The following is a 24,624-nucleotide window of genomic DNA, read 5'->3' on the forward strand; positions in this document are numbered from 1 at the left end:
AAGTTAGAGGAAGCGAATTGACAATTCTTTCATATTCATATAAAATTGTTATTATTTCTTAATATGTGAGTATGGCTTTCCTTAGTGTTTTCTTAAGATAAAATGAATTTCAACACAAACTAGTCTCTCCTATCAGTCACCCCACCAGGTGGCCATAGGAGAGATAATTTTTCAAGAAATTCTATCAATCTCAGAATCTTTACCAATGTGAGTATTTAACTTATATAAGTGTATAATTTTGATTTCGTTTTAGACAAGGATTTCAAAAATATATGTTAAAGGCAATGATTACAGCAACCCTTGTATATATATTCATTTTTTCCCCATTCATTTCAAAATATTTTTAGATTCATATTTATTTTTTAGTTTCAATCTTTGTAGGCCATAATATGCTGTACAGAGCGAAAAAAAAAAATAGAGCATCTTGAATAACTTCTGATCTAATGATCAGCTCACTTTCCTCGATCTCATCCTGTAGAGAATGAACATCTTTATGATAATCCTACAACTACTTGTAGTAAATATGACTGGGAGGCCGCCAAGATGGTCTCCTATGAAAAAGTCGTATGGGCTATCAAATCGTTTAAGCCCTACAAGTCACCAGGCATGGATGACATCATGCCAATAATGCTTATTGGGTCATGCCATAATGGGTGAACATAATAGCCCCTGTTCTATGTAGGATTTTCCGGTCCTTTATAGCACTTGGGTATATACCTTATTCTTGGAGGAATATCAGGGTAATTTTCATACCAAAATCAGGTAAGGAAAATTACTTTGAGGCTAAATCATTCAGACCAATTAGCCTCACTTCCTGTCTGTTGAAAGCTATTGAAAAGCTTATTAACAGATATTTTAGAGACACTGTGCTCATAGATAAGCCACTGTCCTCCACACAGCATGCTTATCAACCTAGCAAGTCAACATACTCTGTTCTATATGAGCTCTCCTTCATGCTTGAGAAAACTATCTCAGATAAGAAGGTTGCTTTTGCGGTATTTATTGACATTGAAGGTGTGTTTGATAAACTCCCTGTTGAGACTATCATCAATGCACTTAAGAACAGAGGCATAAATTCGGTAATCACCAGGTGGATAGCCAATTTGCTATCCTCCAGGTATGTTTGTTCCTCTTTACTGGGTACAAGCATGAGAGTGCATACAACTTCAAGATGCCCTCAGGGATGGGTTTTGTCCCCTATCCTATGGTGTATGGTTATGGACTCTTTGTTAGTTTGGTTAACTGATCTTGGCATTCCCTGTGTCGGGTATGCTGATGACGGTGTTGTTGTTGTCAGAGGCAAGCATGGCAAAACAATCTCTGATATCATGAATAATGCACTTCTAGAAGTAGGTAGATTGTGCTCTGACTCTGGCTTATCTGTCAACCCGTCTCAGATAAGTTTTGTAGCCTTCAAAAGAAAAAGGCATCTTGATCTAGGTAATGTATACTACCTAGTCTATAAATTGGAACTCATAGAGAAAGTTAAGTTTCTTGGGGTTTACTTTGACTCTAAACTTAATTGGGGTTATCATCTAGAATACTGTATCAGCAGGGGGAAGAAGATTTTCTGGTCTTGCAGAAATGCTATTGGTAGAACCTGGGGATTATAACCCAAAATAGTCTACTGGATATGCTCAATGATTATTTGTCCTATTATCACATATGGCGCAATCGTCTGGTGGTCAAGGACTAGATTTAGCTCCGCCAGGTCCAATCTTAATAGACTACAAAGAAATGTCTGTGTAGCTCTGTCAGGCTGTCTTAGGACCACTCCCACAGCTGCTCCTGAGAGCTTACTTGGGCTTCTTCCATTGAACTTATGTATTGAAGTTGAAGCTCAAACAGGCATGAAGTGTCTTATGTACCTTGGCCTATGGAAGAGTATTCCAAACACCAGTCATGGGGTCATCTTGTTTCACAAGTGATGGATATACCCTCTTTTATTATGCCTAGCGATTATATGGCACTAAGATATGCTTTTTACAAGCCTTTCAAGATCCATTTTCCTACTAGAGATGAATGGTTTAATTATCCTCGGAGGCTTAAAGGCAAATGTCTAATATGGTTCAAGGCTTGGTCTCAAATTAGGAGCAGGAATTTATTGCTCTAATGGTGGTACCAAACTTCACTTTCCTTTGGGAAGTTATGCCACTGTTTTTCAGACTGAGGTAGGCCTATGCCATTATCATGTGCTGTAAGATATGCTTAGACAGGGGATATCGAAATATGACTATCCACATCTGTTCTGACTGGCTGCTCTCCTATCACTGTCAAAGTGTAAATTCACCTCTTTGCTAGTGTGGGAGTGCTTTTTGGTCCTTTGTGACCTATCTACTCATAACAGGATATAGGGTGACCTGGGGTAATTCCTGATCAAAAAATGCAAACATCTATTTTGTGAAAAAACTGTTCAAGATAGAATTTTAATATTTACTGGAAGTTTGAGGCTCTATGAGATGAGTCCTATGCTACCTTCTTTTGGTTGAAAATCTAATTAGAATTTAAAAGATTTTAAATTTTTAGTGATGAGGAATTACCCCTTCTCTCGATCATTTCTGGGGTAATTCCTCATTGCTTCTGGGGTAATTACTGATCACCAGTTTTTATAGTAAAGGGGCTGTTTAAAAATAATTATACAATGGTAATTAACAAATAAGATATGTTTAAGCAGCTAATAAAATGATTTATTTAAAAGCAAGAATAAAGATTAACACTTTTTTAAATGTTCCGAAAATCTTTGCATCATGCAATGCATTGCACGATGAGTGGCATGAGTACATGAGTGGCAAGCAGCCAACTCATTCTCATGTTCTGCTGGAATATAAGAAAGAGTTTTCACATGGGTTACTTTTGCTGGATTTTTTAACTTCATTAAATGAGAGTGTAAAATTCAGTAAGATATGTCAACAGCTCTGGCAACAGCTCTCACACTGAAATTTTCATTTTCAATTGTTGAGAGAAATTCACTAATTTTGCTTTGTAGAAGCTTAGTATCCTTTTTAGGCTTATAATTTCTCACGATATTTATATTTGGCTAATTTATAAACTTAAAATTTATTCTAACAATGTACACACATAGAATTAAGATAGAAGCAAGGTAAGACAAACCAGAAATGGTGTAAATCAGAACACATTTGTCTTGTATACAGTTAAAAACAAATTTTGTGATTACAGTTAAAATATATTTTATAGTTGTTCCACTTAATAAATATGAACTGTTATTTAAGAAAAGACATTTAGCTATTTATTATACTATTTATAAGAAGAAATGACGATGATCAGGAATTACCCCAGTGATCAATAATTACTCCATCTGTAGGGGGCAACATTTGATATAATTTTCTTTTATCAATTAGAATGTTTACAGTATATTTGAAACAATTAAACAAAAACTTACACTATTTTTATATCAAAGAAAAAGAAAGTAACTCAATATATTTATTATTAGATGAAGATGATGATTATTAGAATTACTTTGCAGAAATGTGCACATTTTGAAACTCATCTTTGAAATGGAAAATACGGAAAGCAGTTTAAAAGATACTTATTTTCTTAGATTAAACAAAAAACTATTAAGTTAATGTAGTTATACTTTAGTAAAGTGTACAAGCATTCTTGTCCATGTCTCAATTTTAAAAAAAAAAAATTTTTATAAATAAAACTTAGGTGATCATTATTTACCCCAGAAACTGAGTGATCGTGAATTACCCCAGGTCACCCTACCTGCACTGGGTACCTGGACATATGGGTATTCTTGACAATGAGCTAGCTGATGAAGCAGCACGGGCTGGCTCTAGTGCAATTTTCTGGGGCCCTGAACCTGGATTGAGAATTTCTCTCATATCTTTTAGGGCATCTATATTCATGCTCTATGGCAAAATTGCCCATGAGCAATGGCGCGTCGCTGACAGTCAGAGACAAGCCAAGGAGCTGAATCGTGACTTTCCTAGTGTACGTCAAAAAGAGCTTTTAAAGCTTAATAGAAACAGTTTGAGGAAGATCATTGGTCTTCTTACTGGACACTGCATCCTCAGGAGTCACCTATACATAATGGGGATTGAATCCAATTCTCCTTGTCTAGGTTGTCAACTTGAAGAAGAGACATCACGACATATACTTCGTGATTGTGAGGTCTATTCTGCTCAAAGATTTGAACATTTGGGGCAGTATTGCATTAAAACCTGGGAACTGCAGGATGTTCCTGTAAGGTGTTCGCTGAATTTTATTTCAGCTATAGGGCTTTCATGCTAATCATGATTTAGGGTTAGGGGACAATAAGACCTCCGGTCGATGTGCCCTGCTCTTTGGAGCTGGCCAACCTCTAACTCTAATGATCAGATTTTCACGCCCTAAGACTCTATGGTTTAAGGGGTTGACCTCAAATAGGCTGACGATTGGTTAGTGCAAAAGATATTTTCAGTTACGAAATTAGACACAGAAACAAACTTTTTCAGAATTAACACTCAGTTTTTAGATGAATTATGATGCCTGACCCTCAAAATTTAGAGAGTAGCTGTAATCTAGGAAATATGGTTCCAATAGTTTGGACCCCTTAATAATTTTACTTTTTTCGTATTTCGCTATATCTCAAGAAAGTTTCAAGCGAATTGAAAAAACTTTTGCACACAATGTTAAAACTCGTTCATCCAAAGATAATTCCATGCAAAAAAATAATTTTAAATACGTATTTTTTATTATTTTATTTCATAATGGTCAAAATATGTTATTTTATATGGCAAAATACATAATTAAAACAAATAGTTTCCGATAAATCCAATTTTTTAAAAGTCAGACACTTAAAATTCAATTTAATTTTTCAGAAATTATTTGATCGATTTTGTTCAAATTTTGCTTTTTTGCCATATAAAATTAGATTCTTTAAAATTATGTAAAAATCTGTACATCTTACAATACAATTTTTTTTTCCGCCCATTATTAAATAAAATAAAAGATAATTATTACAAATTATTTTTTGCTTGGAATAATCTTAGGAAAAACGAATTTTAAAACTGTGAGTTAACTTAATTCAATTAACCTAGTTCAATTAACTTAAAAAGATCTCAAAATATGACAAATTACACAATAGGTAAAATTAACATTAGGAGGTTCAAAACTCTCCCGACCAAACAATTGGGAGTATATTTATTCACAAAACATATTTCTCAGAAAGCGGTTACCCCTTATGTTTCAGGAGTCAGGAATCATAATAGGTAAAAAAAAGGTATGTTTATTCAGAAAATATCTTTGACTTTAGATTTCTTGACACGTTTGATGAGTAATATTGACACCTTTCGTAATATTTATTTGCAATCTTAGCTAAGGTCCTGAAAAAAAAAACATTTTTTCAAGGACACCAGAAGAAACTAGACGAAATATATAAAATTAAAAAGTGAAATACGGTTTAGATATATTATGAGAATAGCTTAAATGTATGTAAATTAAATTTAAAATAGTATCAGAAAATTAAATTCTTCATTACTACTTTTAAAAAAAAATTAGTTCAATATTTTTTTGCTTTAAATCTGTGATTTAAATCAGCTTGATTTAAATCACGATCTAAATCATGATTTAAATCAAATTATTTTTTTTTAAAAATCATTGATTTAAATCAATTGTTTCTTTATAAATATATATAATGATTTTAAAAGTTAAAATACAGTGTTTTAAATTATTGATACTTCTATTATTTTGTTTTCTTAGTTTTAAAATTTATTTTAAATAAATTGCTGCATTAATTAATTTCAGTTAGTGAAATTACTTTCGTTCTTGGTGCTTGTTAAATCCCAACACATTTGAAATTACATTTTTAAAAATGTTTTGATTCTTGAGATTGAAAGTACAGATTGAAGTAAACATTTAATGCTGTCTTAATATAGACTTGCATAGCTGTAGAAAGTAATTAATAAGCATGATTTTTTTTTTCGAAAAATAATGCAAAAAATTTTAACTAAAAATCCACCTTTTGAATGAAAAAGCGTGGAATTAAAATCTACATTATACAGTGCAACCTCGAAAATCCGGACTGCTGGGGGGTTTGGAAGGTCCGGATTTCCGAAATTTCCGGATTTTAGATACCTTACTTAAATTAATAGAATTATCGAACTTTCGAAGTTGCCAGGCCGATTTCGCGATTAAACGCGCGTTTGTAGACCTTCGATGTCAATTTTAATATAAATATACTCTTTAAATAATAAATAAAAGACATTAAAAATCAAACTTTCGTCATTTTCCCCCGTTATCGATCGTTTAGATAACATATTAGCAATTAAAACTAAAAATATAGGTTTAAAACGCGAGCTGAATTTCAACTTATCACTGAAACAGATGCTTCTAGACTAGACTGTACCAGCTGATACTAATCCTTATTTTGTTGGGAGATGAAAGAACTTGTCCTCGCCTCCTAAGCTTCAAGGTTAAGAAAGAACCAGTTTTCTTTCTTCACAAGGAGGAAAAACAGAGTGGTAGAAGAATTCCTCCTCCTGAGGGAATTCCCCTTCAGGAGGAGGGGATTCCCCTTTATATTCTTTGTTAACTATACAGAGCTGATAAGATTGACTGGAATTTCCTTATCAGCTATGAGCCTTCATTCACTCTCCACCCTTACCTCTTCATCTACTACTTCATTGTTGGAGAAGAGTAGTGGTTTTGCACTCTTGCATTAAAATTTTTTATTTTAAGCGATTTTTTCAAACTTTTCCTTTTGAAAATTTTTTCTGACGAACTTAACGTATGAGTCCGGATTTTAGAGATTTCCGGATTTCAGAAGTCCGGATTTTCGAGGTCGTACTGTATTTTATTGGTGGAAAATGTATATTTCTGAAGCTCAGGTTATATTAAAAAGAAATTACCCTAATATACCAAAAGTAGAAAAAGAAAAAAAAGGCTGATGAATTCAGATATTTTTCTGATGATATAGTGTCATTCTTCTCTTCAAAGTCTATTTGAAGCAGTAAGGTTATAATATGTTTACAGTATCTTTGACATTATCTGATTTTCTATAAAGAAATTTTGTGAAAAAAATTCCAATGAGTACATAGAATTTTTAAAAATATTTTTTTAGCTTAACTTATCTATTTTGATATAGAATTAAAAATAATTATTTTAATATAAAAATATATAGATTAAATATTTATTTATTTTTTGATGAATGTCTACATTTATAAACACAATCTGTTACATTTAGTTTGTCATTTTAAAAATCAAGAAAAAAAGAGAAGAAATCACAATTTTAAATAAAAATTATGGTTTACTAATTGAAACTTTGTTTTAATAGTTAGCGGTACCTTCACAAATTCAACTTTGGGAAAAACGGTAGAATAATTTGACAAAATACTTTTTTCTTAAAATTTTATTTTTGTGTCTCGTAAGAAACGATAAATCCATATTTTTACCATATTTGTGTTGATTTTTTGATCTGATTTTTTAATATTAATTTAATTTTGATTAAACATTTACAAAGTTTTTTAAATCATAAATGAAAGTTCTTACAGTGTATTTAAATAAAAATCAAAAAAATCTGACTTTTTTGATTTTTTTTAAAAAAATCACAAACCCTGCTTCAAACAGAATTTTAAAAACCTATATGTCTTATTATTTAAGAGTTGGCTTCAACGGTATTTGATTAAAAATATTAGAATGCTATTATTTTCAATGTGAATTTGATATATGTTTTTAGTAGCGCGCATATTTAAAATGTGATTTATTAATTTAGTAAAATTAATACAATTTTATTAATATTTTAACAATTCTTCCTATATTTATATTAGATTTTACTACATTCATTTACAAAAAATATTGCAATATTACGGTTAATTTCTCAAGAAATTCATATATTCTTTTCTCGCTAATTGCTGTTTCTTTCATGTTTTTGCTTATTTAAAAATGATATATTTAGCTTCAAAAATTAATACTATTATTTAAACTGAATTTCAAGCATAAACTATTTAAAAAATGTTTTTTTATTTGATATTTCATTTTTAAGAAGGGTTTCTTCCACTTTTTACAATTGGGTTGGAAGAAACATTTCTCTCTGAAAGATTTTTTCTATTGTTTTTTCCAATGTGGAAGAAACTTGCCATCCTTGTTGATTTGCAACCCCAAAAACGAATGTTCCAATTAATGTCAATTTAAATTATTAAGATGTTAAGAAATAGATTAAACAGGCTAAGAAATCTATTTCCAAGAGACAACTATATAATTTTAGTTCAATACCATAATATAATCAGAAATTTTAAAGCAGTGATTATGGAATACATGATAATTTACTAGTTCTTTTCAATTGAAGCATTTAGTTATATGCTACAAGGCAGGGAATTCGATGTCATTGGCTGGTTTTTGATATCACAAGAATCAAAAACTAGTTTAACCCCTTCCTCCTTACTCCCGTGAAAATGACGGAGTCAGGTTCTGCCCTCTATTTCTCACTCCCTTGAAATTCCCGGGCTGGAGTGTTTAATAGTAATGCGCCAATAAGAATAAAACTAATTTATTTCTTTTGCCCGTAAAAAAATTTATTTCTCATTTTACACACCAGATGGCAGTACCAAGATATTATTAAGGTAATTGCAAATAGTTAGTTTATTTTAAAACAGATGTCAGCACTAATCAAATACATGTATTTGGCAAAATAGGCACTTTTATGACCGTTTCTTGAGAATTAGCCGATCGTTAAGAGATTAAACAATTAAAAACCTTATACTTACAAAACCATTACGCATGTTCACTTTTTTTATTAAATACTTAAAACATTGAAACTATACTAATGTATGCTGAAATATTAATTTTAAATTAACAATACTGTAAAACCTCAAATCAATTATCCGATGCTCGATCATACCATACTGACAAATCATTACACCCTGACACACGTGCTACCATTATGATGTCATGTTTGATGTAATTTAACTACTGTGACGACTAATCTGAAATTCAGGTGCTAGGAAATGAAATTTAAAAAGGTAATGTATTAAAGTTTATTTTTGCATGACACTGTATCTTTATTCATGCTAAAAAATAAAACACATGTGTTCATTTTTTAAACTTAATAATAGCCACTATTGATTCAGACTTAAGAAGGTCCCTCGATTAACCCACTTACCCCTCATTTTGATTATCTGACATACTTCTGATGCCAAAGGAATTGGATAATCAGGGTTCTACCGTACCATACTATAATACAGTCGAAACTCATTAACACGAAACCACTTAATGTGAAATATCGCTTTACAATGAAATGCATGTTTGGTCTCGTGAGTCAACAATCAAAAATTATTGTATTTCACATGTTTAACATGAAATTTTCAAGCTGATTATCACTTAACATGAAAGAAAACTGGACACAGCACAGATAATCACGTGAATAAATTCCAAATCGTTCATTTTGAGGAAAACTATATCGATTTTCTTCCCTTGTCATTAGCAGATGGACAAATAAATAAAATAGTTTAATAAAGTAGTTGAAACTTTTAAGCTTATTTTAATTTTTTGATTTATAATACATAGTATTGTTTACATACATTAATTTATAACATTACATGTATTAATAATACGTAATAAATTGTCTTTCGTGATGTATCGGATAAAACAAAATTTGTTTAATATGAAATACATAATTATAATAGTCCGGCAATTTTGCGTTAATGAGGTTGGACTGTATTTATGTTGATTCTATCATACAATATTATTTTAATGTTAATATAGTATGGTATAATAGGATATGAATTTTTAAGCAAAAGCATGAATAGGAAGACTTAGGTATCAGTATATGCAAAAAAATCATTGCACAATTGTAATAAATTTAGGCGGCTAAAAAGCTAAGATTTTAGGAAAGTACTTTTGAAAATCAAAAACAGGTATTTTGATTAAAAAATTTCGATTTAAAAAAAAAAATATTTCCTTATAAAATTTTTCCTTTAAAATCATAAAAAATTATTTATTGATAATCTGAAAATATCTAGGCCACAGCACATAAATTCTGGACAGTGGTGTGTGAAATAATATACAAAAGCACCACAAAATAAGATCTGCTTTAAGGGTATAACTTTCTCAGTTAAACCACTGCATATTATTTATCAAAAATTTTGCAAAGTTCAAAAACCAATTTGGCACCTTGGTGATAATAGTTAGAGTGAATATCTTCACTTTCACTCAAAAATACTTTAAATATAGATCACTACAGATATGCTAACAAAAGATCTACCTGTAGTACTGTACTATGAAGTTGCTTTAAAGACGTTTTAATGATAGAAAAAGATCTTAATATATTCTAAATATCATTTATGTCACCATTACTTTACGTAAAGGAACAAGTTAATATAACTTGTTATTTAATTGTTAAATTACTAGAGGTGCAGATTCCTCAGAATCCTTTCCTATTTCATTTTATTAAATGTGCGAGATTTTTTTTTTTTAAGCCAATTCTGTTTATAAACTAATCCAATACCTTTATTTTGATTTTATGCAGTTGTAATACTTTAATATTTAAAAAAATTAACATAATTGCAAAATATTTATGATTTTATTAAGTAAAAGAGAAAGGGCTAGAGTAGACATCTTTAATAACTTTTCATTTATTAGTCAAATTTTCTCTGAAAGATATTGTAGATTGGTAACATTGATGTACAATTCTATGCGCTGTTGGACAATCAGACTGTGAATACTAAATTTTTAAAAATGTAAAAGATGTTTTTAAGGTGCAAAAGTAGCTTTCAATTTTTCTCTTTTATTAATATATTTTATTTTCAGAATTTCAACAAAAGGTGACAATATGTTATAAATATATGGCTTTTCACCTACTTTTATATTAACTTTTGCATTGTATATTTTCATTTAACCAGCATTATGCAAAAACAAAGACATGTCTTTATAAGGCAAGGTAGTAAGGCTAGTATGGAAACTAGTAAACACTGCCTCTATTTAACTTCCAATGGAAGAAATATAATTTGGTTAAAAATTTAATACATTTCATGTTATTTATTTTCTAAGTTAAAATGATTTTGTAGAATGATATACTTTTACAATTAGTGGTCTTAAAACAATCAATGGTTAATCGTGTAAACTAAGTTCATATAGTCAAAATTCACCATAAGACTTCAGGGTTACTATTTTTGACTGATTTTTACGCCTAAGCTTGAAAAAAAAAAACTCCGTCCAATTCTATCATACTTTTAATGTTTTCAATATAACAAGTTTTTTTAAATTTAACATTCAACGAAACAAACAGCAAACGAATTCGTAAGACTTTGCAAGCTTGCTATGATGCTACCTAAAAAAATAACAAATGGCACTATTTTACACATATCAAGTCAAATAAGTGTTAACACTCAAAAATGTTGAAAACCTTACACTTTATTTATGATGTGATTTTAATTTTATTAAATTTGTTTCAGGCTCACAAACTGTTAGAATTTATAAATAACAGAAAAATCTTATGAATGGTAAAATTAAACGTAAATTTAAACACAAATCACAATAATAAAACTTTCTGGAATATTAAGGCTGTTCACACATCGTCTCATAAGCATAACATAAGGGGAGGGATTAAATTTCTTCCGGTTTCAGGAAACTTATTATTGTTTACATTCAGTCAACCATCTATAAGTAAAAAATTTAGCACAGAATTCTTTCATTAATTCACTTTATAAAGCTTTGAAGAAAATTTAGAAGAGATATTTTATCAAGTTTGTTAAAAGAATAAAATTTAATATAGATTTAACATAAATTATAAACTAAAACAGAGTATTAACAAACTGTATCTCAACTCTTTTGTAAGTTGTTTTCATGCACTTTGTGTGTTGCTCATTTGAGCCATTTACATCATTAAGTTAAAACTATGGGTATTAAAATTGATACAACTTAAAATTTTGGTTCCATGCTTTCAATTAAATCATGTTGAATAATAATTTACAAATGCATTGAATTATGTTCAAAACGTCTTTATCATAGTAAAATGCTTTATCACAAATTAGTATTTTAATTAAAATTGGTCAATATTTATTCTCCGAGGCTTAGATTGAAATTGATTTCAATTACAACTTTTGATTTCAGTTATAACTTTCTGAGTTGAAATAAATGACTACTTAAGTTATCAAATTTGGACACACTAGGGTTGGTAAGGACAAAAACAGCCCTTTTTATAAAATAAAAAAAAATTATAATGGATTAACTAAATAATTTTGTAATTCAAGATATAAACGAGAATGCAGGTAATTGTTCAAATGGTTAAAAAAAAAAGATACTTCCTGAATTATATTAAATATAGTTTTTTTGAGAAGTTTGAAAAAAATGTCCACACTAGCCGCCCTCTCTCTTATATTGTAAATGTCGGGGAGATTTCTATATCAGAACGTGCTTGCATGTTACTTACATGCAGTTAATAATGAAACGGCATGACAGGATGAAGACAGGTAAAACAACCATACACAAAATCATACTAATACTAAGCTCATTTGGCAAATAATTCATTATAAGGTGTCTTAAATATTTTAAGTAGATAACTTTATCATCTATTTCTTCTTTATTGTTCATTATTTTAATTGAGACTACGAAAGAAAAATACTGGGCAAGTTTTACAACTCTGGGGCAGTGTTCTTTGTTTTTCTTTCAGCAAATTTTAAATATAAATATTTACCATGGCAAACAAGGATAGACACGGCATGCCCAAAAGAGAAGAAAATCAGGGTCCTCAATCGTGGTTGCCGGGAGAAAAGTGTTGCACCAAGCAGACTCCTCAATTCTGCTTTTAACATGTAAAGTCTATGGCGGGCTTGTCATACTTTGAATCGATTTTTCTTGTTTAAGAATCAGAGTGATCAATTTAAAAAAAATACTAATAATTTTTTCAATCCTTCCTTTCCACGAAAATGTAGGTCATTTTTTTTTTTTATCTTTATTACTTTTTATAATATTGCCTTTGAAACTCAAGTCACTTTCTACCTTTGAGTAAGGGAGGAAGGCAACTTCCACCCCCAAGTTCATTTTCCAGGAGAAGAGGGCGGCTAATCTTCCTCCGTAGGTGGTCCTCCCTCCCTCCCAGGGCCGTAACTACGCCGGGGCAGACGGGGCACCGCCCCGGGGCCCCGACGGTCAAGGGGGCCCCATATGAAAAGACTTTTTTTTTTCAAAATAAAGCACTCTAATTATATATATGTAGTAATCTAATTATATATGTGTATCTAATTATATATATGAAATTGTGTTAAGATAGAGTTGATGAAAATTGTCTTTTTTGTAATTGCGTACCCACTATAACATAAAGGGAAGGGTAAAAAACGGTAAAACACCTTTTCACAAAATATTTCCCTTTCTTAAAAGAACAAATACGCTTTGCAGAGAAGGGGAAAGGCCACAGCTGCATGTAGTTGATTGCGTCAGACCAGCCCCGGACTGGGATCTAAAATCGGCCCGGGCATTTTGGAGATATCGGCCCTCTACTTCAGATGAACACCGTGTGCGCGAGGCGTACGTGGCTCCCCTAATGTATAATTTTTAGGCATTTTTTACTTATAAATTCTCATGAACGTAAGTTAATTTATCGAAGTAAGAAAGTAGATTAAAATTGCTTAATAACCCAAGTAGCACATAATATTAGATAATATCAGGAAATCGGCAAAATCTAACGTTATCTTGCACAACTTCTAATATTAGAAAGATACAAAAGGTCGCTGTTTGCTCAGCCTTATATAATATTAGATTCTATACAAACTAATATTATCTAGCGTTCGCCATATTATTTTGCATTAGTTTTTATGCTATATAATATTAGATTTTGTATTTTCTGATATTATTTTGGTTTGCTTTTTATTTTTTTTTGGAGTAAGCAAGAGGAAGATATGGATAGTAGTAGAAAAATTCGGCGATATAATTTTACTTAATTTTCTGTATTGTTGTGAAGCAATAAAACATAGAACAATAGTTTTATGTCATTCCATGCATTATTTACTTAGCAATACAGAAATACTAAATAAAATTATATCAGTGAATTCTGCTACCTTCCATTTTTCTCCTCTTTACTCCAAAGTATATCTAATGTTCAGCTGATTTTTTTGAATATTTCAAACTTAATTAGGAAATATTTTATTGCAACTTTTATTGATATTTTTTTCTTTTCTTCATACAATGGGTTTTAAAGCAAAATTTATATCATTAATAATTTTCAAGTCTTTCAATTTAAAATGTACTCTTAATTTTTGAAAAAAAAAATGAGCCTATTTTATTAAAAGCTCAATTGAATTTGTTAGTTTGTAATAAATATATATATTAAAATTTGTAATTTAAGCCATTTGTAATTTTACAATTATCAATCATTATTTATATTCTGAAATTGTAAATTAAGAAAACCACACTACATAACTGCTAAGTTAAATTTACATTTGAATTGAGTTGAAAATTTACCTTAACTTTTTTTTCTACTAGTATATAACTAAGTTATTCATTTCCAAAAATATTAAAATTTAATTATATCTCAAATTTTTATTTTTTGTAATAACTGGCACAATAAAGAAAATTGAAAAATATTCAAATTACTTACTTGCATAAATTATTTCACTTCTATCACTGAAATTAAACAGAGAAATACTTACGTAACTTTATCATTTTAGAATCTGAAATTTTACCTACGAAACACTAGAAACAAAACATAAAGGCAGCTGTAGAAATATTATCAGGGAGTGGAAACAAAAAAAGCTTTTATGAATTTTAATTAAAAAAAATTTGCAATTATTTTTTGTAATGTAAAAATAATTTTACATTGGGACATCAGAAATTTTTAACTATTCAATAATTAGTTAAAGGTACTATGTACTTTTATTTACTTAAAGTTTAGATAACATTTATAGGTCAAAACCAAAAAAAAAAAAAATTTGTAAATATTGTATTTTATTAGAATTAAATTTTCGTAAACATTAAATTGCATACAAGAATGAGACGAAAAAACATAACATACTTTTTTACTATAAGTTGCTTTTGTATTGATCCAAATTTGACTGCCATCAGTTACTTTTTAAAAACCTTGCTATCACAAAATTTTTCTTTAAAATCAACTAATTCATTGTTTGTATTTCGCTGATAAGAGTTTAAGCTTCATGAACATAGTAAAAACAAACAAAACATTATAGGCAAATGTCTTAAATGAGACTTAAAAAGAAAAAAAAAGACGATGCAATTCTACACGTTTTCACAAAGAATATACAAGACCTTTAAGATGAAAGTTTCAGCAATATTCTGTTAGGAATTTTAATCATAATATAAATGTTATTCAGTCAAAAGAACTTTTCACGATTATAATTATTTTACAATATGATTTTAAACATGATAAAAATAAAAAAGCATAAATTCTTGTCTCAAATTTCAAATAAATAATTATGTTAAAATTTCCAAAATTAAAATAATAAACTCAATGTTGATAATGAAAATCCTCAAGAGTTTCAGTTATACTTCAAAATCAGCATTAAAAAAGAATTGCTTTCGATATCATACCGAAAGATTAAAAAAAAAACAAATTTTAAATATTCAACCGTTACAGTAATTAAGAAAAAAGAAATCCATAATAAATATAACTATTTCACAGCATAATACTTTTATTTAAAAACAAAACACACTGTAATATAAATTTCATCCAATTGTAAATGCAATACATTACCTTCATTGTTCAAAATTAACGTCGACAACCTTGTGGTAAAACAAAAGTTAAAAATACTTAATTGTTATTAAATAAAATAATTTTCATTTCATAACTTTAAAATGTTTGATACAGTTTGAGTTCTAATTGTTAGTCTATATTTGCTTGAAAATATATTTCCAAGTGGTCGTTAAATGCTTTTATGAAAAATTCAGCAACAGTTTTTGTATGCACCACAAAAAAACAGGGATGAATTTCACAAGTTTCCCTCTTTCTCCAAACTTCAACATGACAGCATCTTTCTTCAACATGATGACTTAAATGGCAGATTTAAAGTGGTCCTTGCTGAATAATCACTGTTAAAATCATTCGCATTAAGAATTGAACTTAAAATTCCATCAGAGTGAGCCATTTCCATTTATAGTGTTTTGATAGTAGATTTCCTTGAAGATGAAAAGCTATACTGAAATTTAAAAAGAAAATACATCAGATTTTGCAAGGGAAAAAAAAAATTTAAAACTATTAAACATTGAATACTTATTTGAAACTTTAATTATTTAATTTGAAAATGTTTTTCAGAAATTGTAATATCCTTTACAACGAAATTAAATGGTTTAATTCTGGTATCAATACCAGCGTAAAAAAAATTTCTTTAGTGTCACACAAAAAATAACACTGTGAGAAGATCAACAAAAAGAATTTAGCTCATAAGCACTCCCAAGCAAACTATCATATAGTATTCAAAAAAAAAAAAAAATCAAAACCTTTCAACTTCTTTTATTAGAACAGAAAATAACTACTCGCTATGTGGCAAATCAACAAAAAGAGTGCCGTAATATATTAAATAAACAAATGCTTATTTTAAAAATCGTATAAGTACATAAATGTAAAAAGATACTATGAGAATTCAAAATCATCAATTTATGGTTGAAAAAAACATGTAGAAGGAGAATTCTTTAACAATTCACATATTTCCAAGTTGTAATATATATATTAATTATATTTTGCCCCTCCCCCCAAATATGTTTACATAACGTTCATTAAAAGTCACTATACATAATATTTATTTTTTATTGTTTAGTTAAATTTTTAATCTCAGATTATATCTAATAGAAATTTATTTAAAAACTTTACAAAACAATAATTATTTATTAGACTAATTATTATTGTAATAATTATTTAATAAATATTTATTAAACTAAAAGAAACATTACAGAATAGGACGAACTCGAAAGTTATAACTCCGGGCAAACATACACATATTTTTTTTAAAAAAAATTGCAAGTTTAAAATCTATTTGGCGATTGCAGTTGGCGGGACAGATCACGATACTGAAATATCCCCAAGAAATTTAAATAAAAATGTTTAATTCTTTTTTTTTACAATATTTCAGACATGAAATTTTAATACGGTAACAATATTGTTTGTATTGAATGTTAAACATTCTAGAATGTAATGGTTTAAACTGAGCTAAAAGTAGCAGATCATTAATTTTCTAATTGTTTTAACTTGGCTAATTTGTTTACAGACAACTATTTTTTATCTTTTTCATTGTTGCAGAAAAACTTTGTCAGGATCGAATTACTTAGCAAACATTGTTTTACAAGCATATTTTGAACCAATTACATTACTTATTATTTATATTTAAAAAAGTGGTGAAAAGTGTTAAATAAACAATTGCTAATGTTCTTCCATTGTATAATTTAAAATTTGATTAATGTAAAAGGAACATAAATGTAAAAAGATACTATGAGAATTCAAAATCATCAATTCATGGTTGAAAAAATCATATAGAAGGAGAATTCTCTAGTCAAAGTTGTAAATATATAAAATATAGTTCGCGCCTTCCCCCAAATATTTTGACATAGCATTCCTTAAAAGTCAGTATGCATACCCAACATTTGTCAAATATTTTTTTTTCTTATAGTTTAACTAAATTTTTACAGCATTAGATTATTTCTAACAGGAATTTATTTAAAAAATATAATTTAATCAAAGCTCTACATTCACCATAATAACCATTTTGAATAAACAATATTGTTTATTTTTTAATCATTTACAAATTAATATAAATAATGATGCCTCAAAAACATACAGATTAGCCTATATTCAAATAAAAATCAGTCTATATTTAAAGAAAAATGCTTAATTGATTGTTGTACAATATTTTAAGCATGAAATTTTAATATGCTAGCAATATTGTTTGTATTAAATTTTAAACATTCTACAATATAATGGTTTTAACTGCGCTAAAAGTAGCAGATTATACATGTATATATATATTTCTTATTTAACACGGCTAATTTATTTACAGACCATTACTTTTGTCTTTTTCATTTTTGCAGAAAAACAGTGCTTATTACTTACAGCTAGACAATACGTATCAACAAAGAAGTCAACAAGTACGAGTGAACAATAATGATCACAATATAAAATATTTACTGACCTTATTGAATACATGATCAATAAATTAATTCTTAGATGTTTTAATTTAGCGGTGAAGTTTATTAAGTAGGTACACTGAATGTTTCTACAACATCTACAATCTCAAACACATCGTGCTTTAAATTACTTTTCTAGCTGATTTTTAACTAAAGCAAAAACATTACTTACAATGCTTCTTAACGTTTCATGTAATTATCATTGAAATTTACAAAGTTTCCAAATAATTACTAAATTATAAATACCTTATGTAATTGAAAAGAAAGCTCCCGTGCCAAGCTCGAGCAATGGCGTCGTAAACAAACTTTGAGAAGTAACGACAGTTGAAAAAGTTTTTCGAGTTCAATCGTTCGCAAACTACCGCGAATATTATTTTTCGTTTTCTTTGCATTGGCTAAAAATGATATTTAAGTAATACAGTAGGGAACCGATTATCCGGAACGATCGGGACCATCGTTATTCCGGATAACTGATTTTTCCGGTTTTCTGAATCGCTACAAAGAGCCATTTTTTTATTGTTAAACCCAATTAAAAAAAATGTTTAGAAATATTCTTAAAAAGAAGAAAAAATAATGAACACTAATGATTATTTCCAAAATGATGGTAAGGTAAACATCTTTAAAAAAAGAAAGAAAAATCCTAAAATCTTATGAGGAAAAAAAAATTTTTTTTTTAAATATTGCGGGAAAATTTATGGAATTTCGTTCCGGTTTTTTGGTTTTCCGGTTTTCTGATTTCCGGATAACGGGTTCTGTACTGTATTTAATTTATCGTTTTCTTTCATAAATAAATGTTTATTTATTAATAATATGGGATAATCTTTCGCAAAAATGTGGCGCTGGACCAAAAGTAATGAAATAGGTGATAATTTTGAAAGTTCGAATGTTAGATCGAATACTATTTAAATTTATATAATATTAGCTCTAATATTAGAAGATAGGATTCAATAGTATTGCGTTTTCTAGCACGGCAGTATTATATTGCACCTTTCTAATATTAGATCATATCTTTTTGCTACCTGGGAATCCTTTATAGAATATATTTCAGTTTAAAATACATGGTTCTTATGAGGAAACATAGGTTGATAAAATCAAAAAGGTGAAAGATGAAGTTGTTGTTGTTGTTGTTAATTTACGTCGCACTAGAGCTGCACGTTGGGCTATTGGCGACGGTCTGGGAAACATCCCGGAGGATGATCCGAAGACATGCCATCACAATTTTGATCCTCTGCGGAGGGGATGGTGAAAGATGAAGAGTTAATAAAAATATTTATTATACTGCACATACATGAATGATTTATCTAAACATTTTTTTAAAAATAGATTTAATGCTTCTTCAAAAGTCATTAAATTAAAATTTAATTTAATGACTTTTGAAGAAGCTCACTATTTTCTGCCACTTCATCGATTCTGTCGTCGCTATCTAATTTCATTAATAGATCGTTTTCTATTGCTATTACCATGAGAGCATTCAAATTATCCGAAGATAAAGTACTTCTCATTCGATTTTTAATTGCTTTTAATGTGGAGAATGATCTTTCCCAAGCCACCTGACTTATTGACAATGCTAGTAAAAATTTTAATGCTGGACCAATTAAATTGTAAGAATTGGTCAATAAATTGAATATCTGTAATATCTTGTAGCAACAAATAACACAATTTTTGCACGCACTGCGTGTTTCACATTTTAGACTTACTTCTTCTTGTGTTTCCAAAGTAAAGTCGTTATTATCTTCATTTGAATGATCTTCTCTTATTATTTTATAATCTTCTAGGTCTGAATTTTTCAGTTTTTCCCAATGTAAAGCTAAATTTTTTTAGTTCAATCCACAAATTTTCATCTATAGCTGTTTCATCAAATTTTAGCAAGAGTTTGCTTAACTCATTTAGTTCGCCAGATTGAAGCTTGTTAAGACATATTTCAGGGAAATGTTTCGGATCTAGATAGGAAATATCAGCATACAATTTTCCATTTGCGGGAAACCGGCGTTCCATTGATGCTACAACTGTGCTGAAAATAATGTTATGGACGTTTATCTTAAATGCAGTGTTTTCATCATCAAAAACTGTTTCATTCGACGCTATCTCAACCGGCATGAATTTTCTTTTCTTCACTCTTTTTTGTGGAAACTTTGTTTGAATTTCTATTTCAGTTTCAGTTTCTTCAAATTCCTTATTTACGCGAATAATAAAATCATTTGTAACTTTTTGTACACCTTCAAAATCTCTCACTACTTTTTTTAGTTCTGAACACGTTTGTGATACCATTCCAAAAGCTTTTAAGATGTCTAAACCAGAGGTTTGCGAATATTGGGAGATCGGTGTAGTTAATTCAAATATTCTTGAGAATATTTTGGCGGTGATTACTGTTTCATATTTGCAAAATGATTCTAAAAATATTTTTGCCTTTGCACGGATATATGGCTTGAAATTTGAATTTTGTTGTATAGTCTCTAAACTTGTAATCAATGTGACATATAACGGCTTTATAGTTGAATCTGAGTTTAAAAATGACAGACATTTAGTAACAGACTTTTATCTTTAGCAGTTTACAAGATTAAGAGCCCATTAAGAATAGCTGTTTCTTAAAAATTCTTTAATTTTCCAATCAAAATATGAAAAAATATTGCATGAATAAATGCAATATGTATTAGACAATTTGCTATACAAACAAATATCAACTTTATTACTGGGGGTGCACAACCTTTTTGAGTGAAGGGCCACTTGCACAGCTGGTTGGATAACGAAGGGCCGCACATGTATTTAGACATGTTAATGACAAATGTAGTAATGTTTATTTAAACATTAGCGTTCCATTTTTTTAATCAATAAACTTAGTAATATCAATAACTTTGAAGTGTTCCATTATTGGAATTCATTCAAAAATAAAAAAACTTATATTTTTTTTTACAAAAAAAAAAATTTGCTATTTTTATTATATGAACAATAGATTTATCAAAATGAATAAACATTGAAGAAAAGAAATGTTTTTTTTTATCATATCATGCAATACGAAAATTCATTTTAGAATTAAATTCTAATAAATAAAAAAAAGACTGCAATGCCCACAGAATGAAAATAGGAAAAAGTTTAGTCATATTTAAGTATTATAAATTCAAATTAAATATTTTAATTGAAGAAAATTTATAGGTTTTAAACAAAAGCCTAAAATAAAAGCAAAACTGTGATAGTTCAAAATAAAATTCAATGCTTATTTTGTAATGTACTTTGCTATTTTATTTTATTAATTATTAGATTTTTTGTATCGTAAACATTTTCCTTTTTTTTATCGAAAAAGATCACTTAAGCAACAAAAAATTTAAATCTAAACTACAAACAGTGAGCAGTTTAAAAATTCACGTTTTCCGCCATTTTATGAATTTCTCAAGTTGAAATAACATTGCATTTAAATTAGGGAGGGATGTAACGAGTATTTGGCCATTCTGTGAAAAATTCAGTTGGTTGAATGATCAGTCAAATATTCGGCAGAATATTTTTTAGAAATGTACTTTTCTAAGTTTCTTTTATTTTTGAATTTTTATAAATATTACTTTTTTTAAAAAAAATTATAATCAGACAATTTTGTCAATTTTTTCGATACTTTGAGAATTGAGAAGGATTTTTTTCCACTTTTTGCTGCTTTTATTATAACCCAGCATTTTAACAGAACGTCTCATAGTATTAATTTATTATCACTCTTTCCCTGCACTGTAATATAAATAACCAGTAACATAGAAAAGTGTGATTTTCAGTATTAAAGTTTTGTTTCAGGAACTAAGAAAAATTTGTTTCTTCTGTTTTTCTTTTCTTAGGCCTTTTTATTATAACTCAGCATTTTTTTTAAAAATAAAGTTACTAATAAAGTTCATTTTATAGAAATTTTTTTTCTTCTAAAATTATGGCAATGAGAAAAAATTAAATTGAGATTCTCAGCATAAGTTTTTCATTTTAAAAATTAAGAACGTTTTTTCTATCTTTTTATTTTCTTTAAATAAAAAAAAAACTTTTTTTAGACGTTTTCACTATAACGCAGTAATTTTTAATAGCATTTCTGATGACTTAATTAATTTTTCTTGGCTTTTTCTGGTAATTGAAAAACTGAGATGTTCAGCTTTAAAAAAATTTTTCAAAAATTAAGATTGATGTTTATGCTCTCTGTTTCGCTTTTCTACATTTTCAAAAACGTTCTTGATTCGCCTTGATTTGCAAAAACGTTCTTTTTAGAGTTAATTTATGAATACGTTTTTCCAGGAAATATTATTCTGAGCATTAAAATTTTAGTTTCAGTGTTTAGTAGCAGTAAAAGATTTTGCTATTTGGCCCCAATTGTACTGCGTTCAGTCGATTTTTTCTTCTTTTTTTGCCGAATATTTGGTTTTTGATCAAATCACAATTCATTACCACATTCGACCAAATCATATTCGTTGCGGAAATAAAAACGAAGGAAAAATAACTAGGTTTTACGATAAAACTGTACCGAAATACCGTATCAAAAAGTGATTATTTAATTGCGCGATTAACAATCACGTGTCGTAATAACATCATAGTTAAATAACGGGATAGTCAAAATCATGCGGAAAAACATAGAAATAAGTGGGAAAATATATATTTATGCTGAACTCAGCACGAATAAAGCGTGTCAAATGCATGATTTAAAATTTGCATGTCGTAATAGAATAATTGGAATTTTTTATAATACGTGGGAATGCGTAGCAATAACTGCCGAAAAAAATTGTTGAAAAAAAAGAAAGAATTGCAAAAAAAAAAAAAAAAAAAAAAATATCACTTAGATTTAAGATGAAATCGTCACAAATAAAGTGCAAGAAAAGTGATTATTTAAATTTGCAATCTGAAACTCGCGTCATAATAAAAATTCGGGATTTTTGAAATCACGTAGAAAAGCGGAAATAACTGTTTAAAAAAAAATCATTTATATTTACTATAAAATCGGCTTAAAGAAAGCGCGTTAAACGTACATTTACTAAAGAATCTGTTAAAATTGATTATGTCAAAACGTGATGACTTAAAAGTGCGATTAAAAATTGCCATTTTTTAAAATTTTTTTATTGTGTTTAGAAGCTCTCGCGGGCCGCACTTCAGTAATCGAAGGGCCGCAGGTTGTGCACCCCTATTACGATTTTTACTAGAAGACAATGAAGTGTATAGTGTATTCAAATATTATTCAAATAGATATGCTATTGAATTCTGAGGTTAAACCAGTTTTTACTTTTAATGTTTTAGTACGGTATAAATTCGACAATAGACCCCCATAACTCCTTCGTCCTTATAGACCCCCTTTAAAGGTCCTTCGACCGGTTGGGGGTCGATAACGATCCTTAGGAAACCCTTGGAACTTAATACCTATACAATATAGAAATAAAAATTAAAAATAGGTACTTACCAAATAGAATTTAAAAAACACACAAAAAGAAATAATACATTATATTATAAGTCTAGTGAAGAGTCACACACTGTAGAAAATTCTACTGGATAAAATAAAAGTTCACGTTTGTGCAATACTGGAAATAATAAAGAAAAAGAATATTACACAGCACTAAAGACTCACAGTCGGACATTTATTTATTTATTTGATTTTATCATGTGTCAACAACGACATCTAACAGTATCTCCAGGAACTAATTTAATATTAAGTTATAAAATACAGGTGATTCAGACCATGCGTGCCACCCATGTTTTTCGAGAATGGAGCGAATAATAGGTTTGAAATAAAAAATCTTATATCTAAATCTACCCCAAGGGATTCAAAAGTGATATTGTTAATTCCCGCAAGTAACCTGAATTACCAGAATTTGAACACAACTTTGATTTTTAAAATGGAAACCTATATCTTATTTGGCATCATTGGAGAGAGTTTTTGAAAAGAAGTAACTTTTACTTAAAATATTTTTTAATATCTCTTATTATTTTCAAGATAATAGATAAGAAAAAATACATATTAAATAGATTTTGACATATTCATTAAAAAAAAAAAATTTTTTTTGTCATAATGTCTTATACCTTCATTGAAACACATTTGTGCTTTTCTTCCCATGTTTTATAAAAATTGAAGCGATTTTGATAATTTAAGTTAATTATTTTTGGTAAAAATGATAAATTGAAGTAAATAATCAAAATTTTTTCGTATCTATTATCTTGAGAACGGCAAGAGATATAAAAAAAATTTCAAGTAAAAGTTACTTTTTTTCGAAAACCCTCTCCAGGGATGCCAAATAAGATATAGGTTTCCATTTAAAAAATCAAAATTGTGTTCAAATTCCGGTACTTCCGGGAATTAGCAATATCACTATTGAATTCCTTAGGGTCGATTTAGTTGTTAGATTTTTTATTTCAAATCGATTATTTGCTCCATTCTCGAAAAAAATGGGTGGCACGCATGGTCTGAATCACCCTGTACATTAAAACAATATTATTACTACATGTATCATAAATATGTTATTTAATATTATTATTATTTGCGCAATATTATTTGAAATTCATGCAATGTATAAAAGAAATTTGCGCTGCTGGTTCGGCCCAACCGGCCCTCAGGTCAGACCGGCCCAC

The 24,624-nt window shown here is 28.8% G+C and overlaps 1 protein-coding gene across 2 annotated transcripts in view; it reads right to left on the bottom strand.

The window, feature by feature from the left end:
• The window catches only part of LOC107446426 (uncharacterized), a 58,013-nt gene extending 45,388 nt beyond the window's left edge, over window positions 1-12,625 (bottom strand). For both annotated transcript variants that reach the window (XR_011638141.2, XM_016061065.4), the window contains exon 1: window positions 12,368-12,625. Coding sequence is in view for 1 of the 2 variants with exons in the window: in XM_016061065.4 (XP_015916551.1) it covers window positions 12,368-12,528 (161 nt within the window). In the remaining variant the exon portion in view is untranslated. The remainder of the gene's footprint in view (window positions 1-12,367) is intronic.
• Window positions 12,626-24,624: the final 11,999 nt, after the last annotated feature.

The sequence above is a fragment of the Parasteatoda tepidariorum genome, chromosome 11 (assembly GCF_982258835.1).
Source record: "Parasteatoda tepidariorum strain Cologne lab strain chromosome 11, Ptep-v5.0, whole genome shotgun sequence".
In the NCBI taxonomy this organism is placed as follows: domain Eukaryota; kingdom Metazoa; phylum Arthropoda; class Arachnida; order Araneae; family Theridiidae; genus Parasteatoda; species Parasteatoda tepidariorum.